Source organism: Stegostoma tigrinum, chromosome 27 (assembly GCF_030684315.1).
Source record: "Stegostoma tigrinum isolate sSteTig4 chromosome 27, sSteTig4.hap1, whole genome shotgun sequence".
NCBI lineage: Eukaryota > Metazoa > Chordata > Chondrichthyes > Orectolobiformes > Stegostomatidae > Stegostoma > Stegostoma tigrinum.
In genome coordinates, this window is record NC_081380.1 from 4,653,218 (window position 1) to 4,668,634 (window position 15,417).

General features: G+C 44.0%; 1 protein-coding gene across 1 annotated transcript in view; it reads right to left on the reverse strand.

Moving 5' to 3' along the window:
• Window positions 1–62: 62 nt before the first annotated feature.
• The window catches only part of ankfy1 (ankyrin repeat and FYVE domain containing 1), a 73,062-nt gene continuing 57,707 nt past the window's right edge, over window positions 63–15,417 (reverse strand). Inside the window, exons 20-25 of the mRNA XM_059655197.1 lie at window positions 14,760–14,907; window positions 12,819–12,909; window positions 12,357–12,481; window positions 9,066–9,212; window positions 4,813–4,903; window positions 63–1,881 (exon numbers count right to left, since the gene is read on the reverse strand). Coding sequence (XP_059511180.1) covers window positions 1,749–1,881; window positions 4,813–4,903; window positions 9,066–9,212; window positions 12,357–12,481; window positions 12,819–12,909; window positions 14,760–14,907 — 735 coding nt within the window. The 3' untranslated portion in view covers window positions 63–1,748. The remainder of the gene's footprint in view (window positions 1,882–4,812; window positions 4,904–9,065; window positions 9,213–12,356; window positions 12,482–12,818; window positions 12,910–14,759; window positions 14,908–15,417) is intronic.

Here is a 15,417-nt window from a genome sequence, read left to right on the forward strand (position 1 = left end):
TTCACTCAACACAACACACAAATGGCCTCTGGACAGCTCATTTGGTTCAGAGTAGTGATCACTGTTAGCCAAATATCTGTTAGTTTATTCAGATCAGCTTCATTACATTATTCAGCTCTGCTCACAAATGCACCAACATCAGAATACATGGAATGTGTATCCAACAGTTGCTGACCTCAGCCAAGAACAGAAACACAAACTCTTCCAAAAAGATTGGATTCAGCCTTCATCCCATTCACTGGAGCAGAAAAAAAAGCAATAACATACACAGTACAGTGCAGAATTATACAGTGGATGTGAATGCAGAATTTCAGCTGGTCACACATTCACTTGCAGCAACAGGCTTTATACCTGAACAGATCAAGATAACGCAATAAAGCAGAACATTATCAAAATATCTTGAAGCATTATATAGCACAGTACAAAATGCATAAAATACAGGAATTGGTAGTCTGAAAATATTTCACACAAATTTTGATGACTGTCAAGTGGCAATCCTTAGAATAGTGCTTTACTCATTGTGACAACACAAGTTAGAACGGTGGTCCAAATTTAACACTTTCCCCTCCAGGAACATCTATTTACACAGCATAACTAAAAAGGGCTTCCTAGTCTATTTTAGACACAGAGACCCTCGGTGTGCGTGCCCAGCACCAGCTAGTTAAAGAAAGAGCTCCAACTTGTTTTGGTTTTCCCCTGAGGGCCTGCAGTGAGCAGTAGCCATTTCACCCCCAACCCCGCAGATACCTGACGGAACAATTATCAGCATTAAGTGACACTTGGACAAGTTGCAAACTGAGTTAGTGCTGCATGTACTGCTCCATACAATGGGCATTTGGGCAAAACAGAACTAAAACTGGGAAGTTTATAAGCCACTGTAAAGTATTGTTTGTACAAGATTGCCAAAGGCTACATGAAGATTTTTTAAAATTTGCTCTCTCATTCCAGTTTAAAAGAGACCATATTCTATCATGTACATGACCATTCACTTGGTCAAAATAGGCAGCACTTCCCTTTTTAAATGCGCAAACACATCTATCAGTAATAAAACATTGTTCTAAATTAGTGTTAGTGTTACTAAGTTGGTTCTTGTAGAGACCCAAACCAAGGATTCATACATTCAGCTGCTGTCATCTATGATCAGATGATCAATGCAGATCAGAAACTTGACAAAATCAAACTGAGGCAGTTACCAGGTAGAGTTTACATAAGGAAAAAAAAAGTCAAACCCCTCAAGTTATTTGCCTTCACCCCCAGTCCCAAACCAGCTTGTCTATATTGTGTCAAGTTTTGACATCTTTTACTGTATCAAGACGACATTGGACAAAACCTATGGATACAGTTGGGAATGGAAAAGTGTTATCTATAATTAATGAACTGGATCGAAAGAAAGTACAAAATGAGACCAGAAACTGGAGAGAGAGTGTGTGTTAACATGAAGTGTCCCCAGGTCCGGAATATTTTTACCACACAACCCTAATCAGAATAGGGTCAAATCTAACCCCAGCCGTAAGCACCAGCAGTCAATTCTGATCCATTCACATGGCTACACATCCACCCATTCATGTCAGAGTCCATTAATACATTAGAGAATCAAACAGCATAATTTCAATCCGAGTAATGTAATGCAGTCCCTCAAGTGTTTGGGCTTCTCTTCGAAAGGTGCCAGTCCAATTTGAGTTTCCCACTGCTGGAAAAGCTGTGTAGTGTTGCTAAAACACTAATTGCAATGGCAACTCCAACAAGTACTAAGAAACACCACCCAGTGTCAGCACATCAAAGCAAATGTCGCACACCCTCACAGGCTTGTTCAAATCAAACTTGATGATGGGAATTTCTTTCTGCGAACACTTGTGACAGAGTAGTCGTCCACAATGGCGGCTGTTGGACAGAGAGGAAATGCATCAACATAGATTGCAGCTCCTGGAAACAGTGACATAGTTTCTCTTACCATTGCATCTGTATGTAGCTTTAATTAACATTGCTGACTTTTATTGGCACCAGTCTTCGAGTTGCATTTAACATTACAACAGCATTTATTGAACAGAATAATTCAATTGCACTTTAATAAAGAGAGAGAAAGACTGCAGATACTAAAATATGGGAAACAAAAAATGCAGCAGAAACTGCTGGAGAAACTCAGGAGGTCTGGCAGCATCTGTGGAGATAAAACAATGTTCAGCTGGAATATGTAGGAAATACAATGAAAGAAAGTGAGGGGTTATGCACTTTGGGTGCAAGAGGCATAAACTATTTTCAAAGTAGGGAAAGGCTTTGGAAATCTGAAGCACAAAAGGGACTTAGGGGACACAGCTGAAGGTTGAGGTTAACACGCAGGCTCAGTTTGCAGTTAGGAAGGCAAATGGAATCCAAACATTCATTTCACAAGGGCTACAGTACAGAGCAGGGATGTGTTGCTGAGGCTGTATAAAGGGTCCAGTCAGACTGCGTTCAGAATACTGAGTGTAGTTTTGGAACCCTGCATTGAAGTAACGATATGCTAGCCTGGATGGGGTCCATAAGGAGGTTTAAGAATGAATCTAGAAACAAAAAGGTTTGTCATAAGAGCATGCAGGACTGTAGCTCTATACTTGGAGTTTAGAACGATGTTTGGCAGGGGGGGTGAAATCTCATTGAAAACTTACAGATTCTGAGGCCTGAATAAATTGGACATAGAGATGATGTTTCCACTATAGGAGATACCAGCACTTGGGGGCACAGCTTCAGAGTGTAGGTACAACCCTTTAGAACTGAGAGGAGGAATCTCTTCAGCCGGAGGGCAGTGAATCTGTGGAACTCACGCCACAGGAGCTGTGGGGGCCAAGTTGTTGAGTATATTTAAGACAGATTCTTGATTAGTAAGGGGAACAAATATTATGGGGAGAAAGGAGAATGGGGTCAAGAAACACAACAGCTATGACCGAATAGTAGGTGCAGACTCAATGGGCCAAATATCCTAATTCTGCACCTAGATCTTATGGTCTTGCCATAGATGGTGCTAGACTTGCCAAGTGTCTCCAGCAATTTGTTCTCATTTGTTCTTTTAAGCCTGTTAACAGATTAGATAAACAGAGACATTTAGTTTTGTAGAAAGTGGCTACATTCAGAAAGCTAAAGTAAACAACAGAAGTGGAGAGCCCACTGCCTCAAAATGACTACAATTACTGAGGTGGGAACTTTAAAGACAGGATTTTAATGAACATGTAGATAAGCGAAGGTAGGCTGTGGTATTACTGTAACCTCAGTAATCACATATTAGCTTTCAGCCAAGGCAGTGCACTATCATGCTCAATGCATGCTGCCTTGTACCTTTACAACTAGGTACAGTGTGACAATCATTTCAACAGTAACCCAGAAATCTGGCCTGAGCTTGTATGAACAACCCACAGAGCATGATTGGAGAGGAATAACTTACACTGAAGCCTGCCAGTGAACCTCACCAGATTAGCATTAATTCCATTTTATGAAGTGAAAGAAACAAAAAAAAAATCAGAAGGGTGTTCTGCAGATGCAGTTGTCTAACAATCTCATTTGTAGAGCTCCCTTCTCAATCTTAGGTTTTCCCAAGGAATCTCACAGCCAATAAGGCACACCAATGTGTGGTCACTGTTGTAATTTAGGAAACAGAAGCCAAATTACATGGCAAGCTCCCACAAACAGCAATGAGGTATCTGACCAGAGGATTTGATGTATTGATACAAGGAGGGATGATTATGGGCAACGTCACAGGGTAGCTACAGGGCTGTTGTTGCAAGTGAAACAGCAAGAACTGGTGGGGATTTAACCAGAGGGTCACCATGCCCCAGGCGAGGGGAGAGTCGGAGACGTTTGACGGGTGCAGGTGCGGCAGACTGAAGATAGATAGAGGATAAGATAGGTGGACAGGAGAGTATGGGTGGGGGAGGTAGGGAGGGCTTAGGTCAGGTCCAGTAGGAAATGGAGGTGCGGCTTGAGGTGGGAGGAAGGGATAGGTGAGAGGAAGAACAGGTTAGGCGGGCAGGGATGAGCTGGGCTGGTTTTGGGATGCAGTGGGGGGGAGGGGAGAGTTTGAAGCTGAGGAAGTCCACTTTTGATACCATTGGGCTGCAGGGTTCCCAAGTGGAATATGAGTTGCTGTTCCTGCAACCTACGGGTGGCATCATTATGGCACTGCAGGAGGCCCAGGATGGACATGTCATCTCAGGAATGGGAGGGGGAGTTGAAGTGGTTCACGACTGGGAGGCGCAGTTGTTTACTGTGAACTGAGCGGAGGTGTTCTGCAAAGCGGTCCCCAAGCCTCCGCTTGGTTTCCCCAATGTAGAGGAGGCCACACCGGGTACAATGGATACAGTATAGCACATGCAGGTGAACATCTGCTTAATGTGGAAAGTCATCTTGGGGCCTGGGATGGGGGTGAGGGAGGAGGAGATGTGGGGGCAAGTGTAGCACTTCCTGCGGTTGCAGGGGTTGATGCGTTGTATCCGGAGGTTGGTGGGGGTAGTTGGAGAGGTCTAGGGAGATTCTCTTTTGGCAGTTGTTGTTTGGTAAGGGGGGTGGGAAGAGAGAGAGGGGAGAGGAGAGAGAAGAGGGATGAGGTGAGTAAGTGTTGAGGGCGTTCTCGACCACTGCAGGGGGGAGGTTGCAGTCCTTGAAGAACAAAGACATCTGGGATGTGCGGGAGTGGAATGCCTCATCCTGGGAGCAGATTAGGATGCAAAACGCATTGATCAAGGGCAAGTAAGGAAAGGCAAATGAATGCTGACTCAGGTCAGCAACACCTGCGTATAATGGAAACTTCTTGGAAAAAGAAAGGTGTCATGCAAGATAACTCACCAATGGTGTTTCCGCATGGTAACTCCAAACTTGGAAATGCACTCAAAGCAATTCGAGCCCTCACACCATGGAGGCTCCTTGGACAGCATGTCTGAAACAACAATGGATTAAGGATTTTGGATGTAGTGCATAATTTTTATGGCTCCATCAATTCTCTTGAATATAAAATGCACTGAACTAATTGTTTATCTCATATCAGATTCTCAAGATGCAGTGATGCATCGACAAGAAACCTGCAGCCTTCTTTCAGAGGGCCTCCAACCACGTCAGGGAAACCAAGCAGAGGCTCAGAGACTGCTTTGTGGAACACCTACACTCGGTTTGTGACAAAACACCTCCCAGTCATGAACAACTTCAACTTCCCCTCAAACTCCCTGGATGACACGTCCATCCTGGGCTTCCTCCAGTGTCACAACGATGCCACCCAGAAACTGGAGGAACAGTACCTCATACTCTGCTTGGAATCCTACAACCCAATGGTCTCAATGTGGACTTTACTAGCTTCAAAATCTTCCCACCTCTGGCCTTATCCCAAGACCAGCCCCACTCATCCCCCCACCACCCCTAGCCAGCCCATCTTCTCTCCCTCCTATCCGATCCTCCCTCCTCACTGACCAACCCTCGCCCCTACTTCCTACATACACTTCGCTTTATTGGCTTCAATCCCCACCTCCTTGACCTGTCAGTCTTCTCTCCCACCTATTGCTCCACTATCCACCTATTACTGCCACTCCCTCTATTTCAGAGCCTCCTTCCACTCCCCCATTTCTGAAGAGGGCTCCCGACCGGAGATGTCAGCTTTCCTGTTCCTCTGATGCTGCCTGGCCTGCTGTGTTCCTCCAGCTCCACATCTTATCATAGGACAGAAAGAAAACTGCGCCCATCTGAAAGGGGCCTGAGAGATACTCCAAAGTGTCACTGAAGGCCTAGCATTCCATTGTGCGCATAAAGAGCCTGATTTAACAAAGACTGGCGAATACACAGTTTACACTATCAGGGTTTCCTTCACACATTGTTAAAAAAGCTTTACCATACAAGCTCACAATCAGTTTGAGATACAGTGAAAAAAAAACAACACTGGCTCCCTACCAGCAGGGTGTGGGAGCAGGTACAATCCAGGCTGGATGACTGATTTACATTGAAGCAGGACACTCTACAAGACAATTACACCATCTTTGGTTGTAGAGATATGTAGGAGTTGGATCTTTATTGCAAAGAGACAGTATTACTTAACCCAGGTAACTCTAGAAAACCCTTTTTCGTCCATTAAGACTTTAGATTTTTTAAAAATCAAATCATTCTGATGTTGTTACATACCATATCAGGTGGGACTTGAACCCAGGCCTCTTAGTCTAAAAGACAGGGACACTACCAGTGCACGACAAGCCCCTTCCATCAAGTCTTCAACGTTTGTTGTTGAAAGTGAAACCAGAATAACGCAAATGGACTCTCACTGAGCCACACAGTTTAAAGGAGATTCCAGACTTTAGAACTGGTTCATCTCAGCCAGAGAAGGATTAGGGCAACATCTCAGCAGATAGCAAGAACGGCAGATGCTAGAGTCAATGCGGAGCTGGAGGAATACAGGTCAGGCAGAAGAGGAGGAGAGGTGATGTTTCTTCATCAGTTCTAGGCCCAAAACGTCAGCTCTCCTGCTCCTCTAATGCTGCCTGACCTGCTGGGTTCCTCCAGCTCTACACTGTATTGACTTAGGGCAATGTCTACAACTGCTCGTGAGAAAGATGATGAAGCAGCGAAAAGGGAAAAAGAAAATCACGTATGGAATTTAATGTGTCACCCTAGGCATATATGCAGAGAGGTGAATGGATCAAATTCAACTGTAAGCAAACCCCCCCCCCCCCCCCACAACTAGCCAAACAGATGTATATATTAGAACATTGAACACCACAGAACAGGCCCTTCGGCCCTCAATGTTGCACCGACCTGTGACCTAATCTAAGCCCATCCCCCTACACTATCCTGTCATCATCCATATGCTTATCCAAGGACTGTTTAAAAGGCAACATCCTGGTAAATCTCCTCTGCACCTTCCCCCAATGCTTATTACTCCTCACCTTGCTGAAATCAGGCCCCTCAAATTATATGGAGCCAAGTGACTCTCACTCTCTCACACACAAAGATGCCTACAGTCTAGGCAAGAAAGTGCAGACAAACTGATTCTTGGAATGGCAGACTGACATAAGGAGAGATTGGGTCAGTTAAGATTGCACTCAAGGGGCAAAGAATGAGGGGTAGGGGGGTAGAAACTGAAAATTTTAACAGCACTAGACAGGTTAGATCAGGAAGGATGTTCCTGATATGAAGGGAGTCCAGAACCAGGAAGGATTGGGGTAAGCCTTTTAGGTCTGAGATGAGAAGGGATTTCTTCAGAGTTGAAAGCCTGTGGAATTCACTGCCACACAAAAAAACACAAGTGGTTGAGACCAAAACATTCTCCAATTTGTTATAGCTCTTGTAGCTAATGGGAAGAGGGCAGGATTAGGACATTGAGTGTGATAATCAGTCATGATCCTATTGAATGGTGTGGGCAGGCTTCAGAAGTCAATAGCCTCCACCTATCTTTGGTGTTTCTATTCCCTTCGTGAACCAGGGCTAACTGTTAGAATTTCACATCCTAAGTGATCAGTTGCACCATCTACAAAACAGCCACCCAAAAGCAACAATAGGAACACTGGGGAAAAGTTACATTTTAAAGCGAATTAAATTGAGATACTTGTATACATCCAAAACCAAAATAAATGTTCGGCTGAGGTTCCTGCTCTCATTTTGGAGCAGAAACTCAGTTTGAGCTAAATGTATTACACACTGACATACAAGGCTAGAAAAGGCACCCAAAAACCTGAATCTCAGTCTGTAGAGTCAAAGTCACACAGCATGGAAACAGACTCTTCAGTCCAACTTGTCCACACCAGACATCCCAATTGGTTCTGGACGCGAGTTTGCTCGCTGAGCTGGAAGGTTAGTTTTCAGACGTTTCGTCACCATTCCAGGTAACATCAGTGAGCCTCCGACAAAGCGCTGGTGTTATGTCCCGCTTTCTATTTATCTGGTTAGGTTTCCTTGGGTTTGGTGATGTCATTTCCTGTTCTTTTTCTCAGGGGATGGTAGATTGATTTGGAGCCAATGTGTTTGTTGATGGAGTTCCGGTGGGAATGCCGTGCTTCTAGGAATTCTCGTGCGTGTCTCTGTTTGGCTTGTCCGAGGATGGATGTGTTGTCCTTCCTCATCTGTATGTAAGGATATGAGTGATAGTGGGTCATGTCTTTTTGTGGCTAGTTGATGTTAATGTATCCTGGTGGCTCACTTTCTGCCTGTTTGTCCAATGTCAGGCAGAAAGCTAGTCACCAGGATACATTAACATCAACTAGCCACAAAAAGACATGACCCACTATCACTCATATCCTTACATACAGATGAGGAAGGACAACACATCCATCCTCGGACAAGCCAAACAGAGACACGCACGAGAATTCCTAGAAGCACGGCATTCCCACCGGAACTCCATCAACAAACACATTGGCTCCAAATCAATCTACCATCCCCTGAGAAAAAGAACAGGAAATGACATCACCAAACCCAAGGAAACCTAACCAGATAAATAGAAAGCGGGACATAACACCAGCGCTTTGTCGGAGGCTCACTGATGTTACCTGGAATGGTGACGAAACGTCTGAAAACTAACCTTCCAGCTCAGCGAGCAAACTCGCGTCCAGAACCTCAACCTGAGCAACAAATCTTCTCAAAACTCACTATCCTAATTGGTCCTCGTTCCATTTGCCAGCATTTAAACCCTTCCTATTCACGTAACCAACAAAATGCCTTTTAAAATATTGTAACTGTACCCTCCTCCACCAGTTCCTGACAGCTACTTCCATACATGCACCAACTGCATGAAAAAGTTACCACTTTTTAAAAATCCTTCCCCCTCCCCTTAAACCAATGGCCTCTAGATTTGGACTGCCCCAACATGATAAACAATGAAATGTTGCTTGCACCTCCTTTAATAAAAGGATATAATGTTTGTTGATAATAATTTCAGATGTCAATTGCAATACTGGAATTTGAACACTTAAGACCTACTTAAATCTCCATTTTAATACTAAACAAGGTAACGTCTATGAATGTATTGAATGTTAGAAGTGCAATTTATTAGTTTAGTTTTAATTTTACTGTAAATTTCTTTAACTTTAAAAGGAGATTAGTTAATTAATTGGGATGATTTTAAACATTACCTAGGAGCCGGAAGAGTAGCTGCTTGGTGGCCACCTGGTAATTAAAGATGTTGGTCCCCTGATTGTTGTTAACTCCCAGACGCGCTCCAGCTCGAACAATGGCCCGACACAAGTTGGCATTTCCCTTCATGTAAGCCAAGAGCAGGACTGCAAAAGGACAGGGCACGTTAGCCAGAAATACCAACACAGTACGAGAACTGAGGGGCAGTTTCTACTACCAATGCAAACATCTAGCTTTAGCTTGCTTTTTAATGCAAGGTGGCACAAATCTTATCCTCCATGAGGGGGCAAAGGTCAATATTTGATGATAACACGGTGTGAAGCTGGATGAACACAGGCGGCCAAGCTGCAGAGGAGCAGGAAAGCTTGACGTCTTGGGTTGAGACCCGTCTCCAGAAATCCGCAGTTCTTACTATCTATCAATATTTGATGATTCCATTTCCATCATTTAATAAGATCAATACCTCACTCCACTTCAAACAATCTAAGCATTAGATGAGGAGTTCTCAGACACTTGTGGTTTTAGGAAATGGGACTGCTTCACAGGCAGCAGGTCCACGCAAAAAAAAATCAAGTATTAGTGGAACAGGGTATCTGTTCATTTTTTAACAATTCAGTGGGATATAGACATTACTTGTGAATAGTTATCACGCATCCCTAAGCGACCCTTGAATGGAGTGGCATACCAAGCCATTTCAGTGGGCATCAAAAAAAAAACATTACTGTGGATCCAGATTCACAAATTGTTAGCCAATGTCAGATTTCCTTTCCTAAATGAGAAAATAAGACAGATTTCTTCCATTAAAAAAACCAATCCAGATTAAGTTGATTTTAAATTCCACCAGCTGTCATTGAGAGATTTGGAGACAGAGTGTTAGCTTGTGTTTCTACATTATTGTTCGAGGAGATTACCACGTCTCACTGGCACTGCTGCTAAATGAAAAACAGTAAGAAAAAGGATAGTCTAAGGAAACCCAAGATTTCTAATTTTTTTTACATTTAAGACTAACAGGCAATGTTTTATCAAAAGCAGGTGGCCTATTCCCATTTTAATTTCATGCGTTTATTTGTGCATCTCACACTCAAAAGAAACTGCATAAAACAAACAAGATATACCCACAGCAGTTAACCGTATTGGAATAAGATGTAAATGATGCTGTATTTGAGCTAGGCGGGGGCAGGGAAGATGAAGACAAGACACGTGCAGGATATTTACAACACTGCATTGGAGATATGGTCACAAACTGGTGTGTGGGGCACTGAAGAGAAAAAAAAAAATCACTAAAAATGGGGCTCACTGCATTCTGCTTCTCTCCAGATTCATGGAACGTATACTGGAGGTTGCAACATTTAAGATAACAAGGTGTGGAGCTGGATAAACAGCAGGCCAAGCAGCATCTGAGGAGCAAGGCAGCTGGCGTTTCGGGTCTAGACCCTTTCAGAAAATTTTTTTTTTTTTTGGGTGGGGGGGGGGCGGCGTGGAGGCAGATAGAAAAATGGATAAAAAAATGATGATAAGTGGAGAGGAGACAGACAAGTTAAAGGGGCGGGGATGGAGCCAGTAATGGTGAGTGTAGGTGGGGAGTTAGGGAAGGGAGAGGCCAGTCCAGGGAGGATGGACGGTGGTGGGGGGGGGGGGGGGGGGGGGAAGAGGAGGGAGGGAGGGAGGGAGGGAGGGAGGGAGGGAGGGAGGGAGGGGAGGGAGGGGAGGGAGGGGAGGGAGGGGAGGGAGGGAGGGAGGGAGGGAGGGAGGGAGAGAGAGACGAATAGAGAGAGACGAATGAGGTTAGTAGGTAAGAAATGGGGGTGTGGTTTGAGGTGGAAGGAGGGGATAGCTGAGAGGAAGAACAGGTTAGGGAGACAGGGACAAGCTGGGCTGGTTTTGGAATGCAGTAGCGGAGGGAGATTTTGAAGTTGGTGAAATCCACATTGATACCATCGAGCTGCAGGGTTGCGAACCGAGCGGAGGTGTTCTGCAAAGCGGTCCCCAAGCCTCCACTTGGTTTCCCCAATGTCGAGGAGGCCACAACGGGTACAGCAGATGCAGTATACCACATTAGCAGATGCACAGGTGACATCGGCTTGATGTGGAAAGTCTTCTTGGGGCCCGGGATAGCGGTGAGGGGATTGGTGTAGCAATTCCTGCGGTTGCAGGGGCAAGTGCCGGGTGTGCTGGGGCTAGAGGGGACTGTGGAGCGGACAAGGGAGTCACAGAGAGAGTGGTCCCTCCAAAAAGCAGACAAGGGTGGGGAGGGAAAAATGTCTTTGGTGGTGGGGTCGGATTGCAGATGGCAGAAGTGTCAGAGGACGATGTGGTTGATGATGTTCATCTTGCACATCTACTAGTGTGGTATACTGCATCTGCTGTACCTGTTGTGGCCTCCTCTACATCAGGGAAACCAAGCGGAGGCTTAGATGTTCTAAAACAGTCCCCATGCTCGGTTTGCAATAAACAGCGGCACCTCCCGGTCATGAATCATTTCAACTACCCCCTCCCATTTCTTAGACGACATGTTCACCCTGGGCCTCCTGCTGTGCCACAATGATGCCACCCGAAGGTTGTAGGAACAACAATTCATTCCACTTGGGAACCCTGCAGCCCGATGGTATCACCTATCTTCTCCTCTATCCATCTTCAATCCACCTCCGTCTCTTCCCCTATTTATTTCAGAACCCCCTTCCCCTCCCCCATTTCTGGAGGGGGGGGGTCTAGGCCCAAAACGTCAGCTTTCCTGCTCCTAAGATGCTGCTTGGCCTGCTGTGTTCATCCAGCTCTACACCTTGTTATCTCAGATTCTCCAGCATCTACAGTTCCTATTATCGCAATCTACGTTCCAACATTTGACTAGTTAGCAAACAACAGTTTGCACGTCTGGTGAAAGGATTCTTCAAAATTCTATTCTTTTCTTCATTGATTTCATCCTGCACATATGTGCCTGAACAGCTGATCTGTATGCAGATCATACACTTCCTAGGGTGAACAGATTTGGAGCTGTCACCATCTGCAATAAAACAGATTAGGGACATGGTTTCCACCTCCTGGATATCTCCACCCCAAAACTCCAGCATAATCACATTCCATGTTGAGGAACATGCAGAGACCATTCATTACAATGCACGATTCAATTTTCCTAATCCTAAACAGTTGAATCAGTTGTATTAAGAGGTGCGTCTCTCGCTCTAATAGCGATGACCACAGACTTGAAAGAGAATGCAGGGTGCATTATTCTCTATGGATTAAAAAAAAAGACATTTTTTGTGAGGAGCTGGTTTTGCCAGTTGAATGCTTACCTGTGTTACCATCGGAATCTGGCTTATCCAATGGGTAGTCGGGCATACATTCCAAGAAGAGCTCAAAGATGGTTGCTGCATTTTCCTTCCCATAATGTCCCAAGACATGCATAGGTGACTGCCCCCTATGAACAGAGAAAAAGGAAAAAAATCAGATCACCAGCCATCACTATAGTTCAGCATAGCCACAGAAACAAACAGCTTTTACATTAGCAATAAATGTTCTGAGGCTAATGATTCTGAACATTCGTCTGCTGTTTATTTAGATCAACACCTTTGTTAAAAATGGAAACTGATTCATCACTAAAACCAACAGTAATTCCAAAGTTCATCTTCATTTCAATCTCTCGTTGCAAAACAGGCAACATACCATTATCACTGAAACATGTATTTTATATGGACACTGAACAGGTTAGCCAGAAATTTTAGGTATCAGCTTACTTCAGTTTTCAATGGTCATACCTCAGATTGAAGACTTCAGCATCAACACTACATTCGGTTAGCAGGACACGCACTACATTCAGGCGTCCGTGCATAACTGCCAAGTGAAGAGCTGTCAAACAATAGTGAAAAAGATCAATAATTCATTTCAGCTAACAGAAGCAGACACACCAAGGATAAAAAGTAGCTCAGCCTATATTGCAGTTAGTCTAAAAAAATCAGAGCCTCAATCTGGTCTTAAGTATTCCAGGGATTGTTTTCTTTCTCCACCAGCACAAAATAAATTAAATCTAACCATATTTAAAATCCTACTCAACAGATGAAGTGACAAACGCATGATTGAACACAGCAGCAAAACGTTCGACTGTAGCAGAGTCACACACAACAGTTATCCAAGTTGCACTAGCTCCCTCGTATCAAGTTCAGTAACTTCAAACCAATCTTCCTTCACATTAACTTTTTTAGGCAAACTATAAAGGGGGAAAAGGGAGAAAATAATAAATATGGAACTGCAGCAGAAACACCAGCAGAGTCATCAACTCTCCCTCTGCAAACCCTGCCAGACCAGCCAAGCTTTTCTGGTGTCAGATTTCCAGCATTCAGGACTTTGCTTTTGTGCCAAGCCATAACAGCACTGATCTATAGGGAAGGGAGCTTTTACTTTATCCTTTGAGATACTACCCTATGTGTTTGTTTTATAATGATGCTCATTCTGTCAAGTGTCACATCTCACCCACGGTAACTAAAACGTGATAAACTTCAAAAGGGTGTTCACAATGCATCAGAAAGCAACAGTGTTCCAAGGGAGTGAATAGCAAGTCAAGGAGGACAGATGAAGCATCATTATATTTAGTTCAGACTTTGCATCAAGAGATTTTACTCAACCTGTTCAGATGTACTAGAACGCCCCTGAAGCAGGTGGGACTTGAACTCAGGAAGTAGGGATATGACCACTGTGCCACAAGGGCCCCAAAAGACACTGCATTTCCCCTCAAATGCAGAAAGCAACACTTTGGCTTTAGGTGCACTGATAATCAGCTCACTATCAACAGCCTGACTAGAAGTGACACCAACCCCAGACTCCCATCATACAGATCTAAATTCAGCAGCACTCTCTACCATCACCACTACTGCTTTTCTCTTACAGAACCACTTAGGTACACAAATACTCTTTGTCTGCTCCATACACAGCACTATATCCAACCACTAACTGATGCTAATTATTCTAGTTCCAAGGTCAGTTGCCAGCCACTTAGCATGGCCCTGGCCTCATGACATCATTTATCTGCTCCACTCATTACAGATCCTTCACCCCTTTCAATACCCGATTAGGATACTTCACTTATACCCAGACTAAAGTCATGCAGTTCCACAGAAAGTATTCCCAATTGACCAGAATCATCCCGGTTAAATGCACAAAAGGACGGAAAAATGCCTGATAATTCCCCACACAGGCTCAGCAGAGCCTGGAATCTCTTGTGCAACTACGGCTGTGCTGCACACTCTTCACTGGTCCCTGTGCTCCATCTCAAATGAAGAGGGTTAAATAGAAATGCTGCCAAATTGAAACACCTGTAAATGAGCCCAACTGTGGGCAACAGGTAAGAAAATGTTATGCACATCTGTGATGGAGACAGAGCCATTACACAAAAGACATCTTCTTCATTGGCCACTTCTGTCCTCATGAATCCTCAATTTCCTTTGCTTAACTCAGAGTTATGCCTTTATTTGAACACATCCAAGTTCTGGAACTGCATCTCACTTAATATTTTGTATGACTGCCATTTTAGGAACATTCTCTGGCTATATTGTCAAATTTAATCTTCGAGATGATGCCTTGTTTAGATATGACCTTGAATGCAAAATGTCACTTTTTTGCAATGGAGTTGAAAAAGTGATTTTGAAAAGCTAGTTTAAACAAGGAGGACGGCTGTTTATTCATTTTGCGCAGAAGTCCCCTACCATTGTTTCCATTCTCATCAACAGCAGAAAATTCCACACCATTCTCCAGAAGCACCGAGCAGATAGTTGGCAAGTCTTGTTGAGCTGCCAGGTGGAGAGCATTCTGACGGTGTTTCGTTAGTTCATTCACCTTGGCCCCTGCAAGCAGCTGGAACACAGGGAAAATACTTACTTGGATAAGATGGACCACAAAACAACAGTCAAAACCAAAGAACTTTAATCTGACAGCAGCAGGACCAAAAAAAAGAGAGGGGTTGGGGGTGGGGGTGGGGAGGGAGGAGAGAGAAGAAAGAAACGAAAGCAAAATTATATACAGCTCAACAGAAAACAGGAATATTCAATTGAAAAATAAAAGCCTTGCAAATGTGAAGGATATCCAATGGAATTGCCCAAATGCCCTTTGAGAGTCTGGGACCACATGGTATAAATCACTAAGTTCAGTAGTGCAATATTTAAATTAAAAATCAGGAATGAGTTGCTGTGTAGGGATACGCGAAGCTCACACACTCTGTTTGTAGATTTTAATGGTTAAACAGTTGGCGACATTACAAAGTGAGCAGGCAGGTGAAATGGAACAGGTAGAGACAACACAAGCAAGATGTTTCCAAAGAATCATTAGCGAGAATGTGTGAAACCTCAAAATTATTCTTGGTCACCA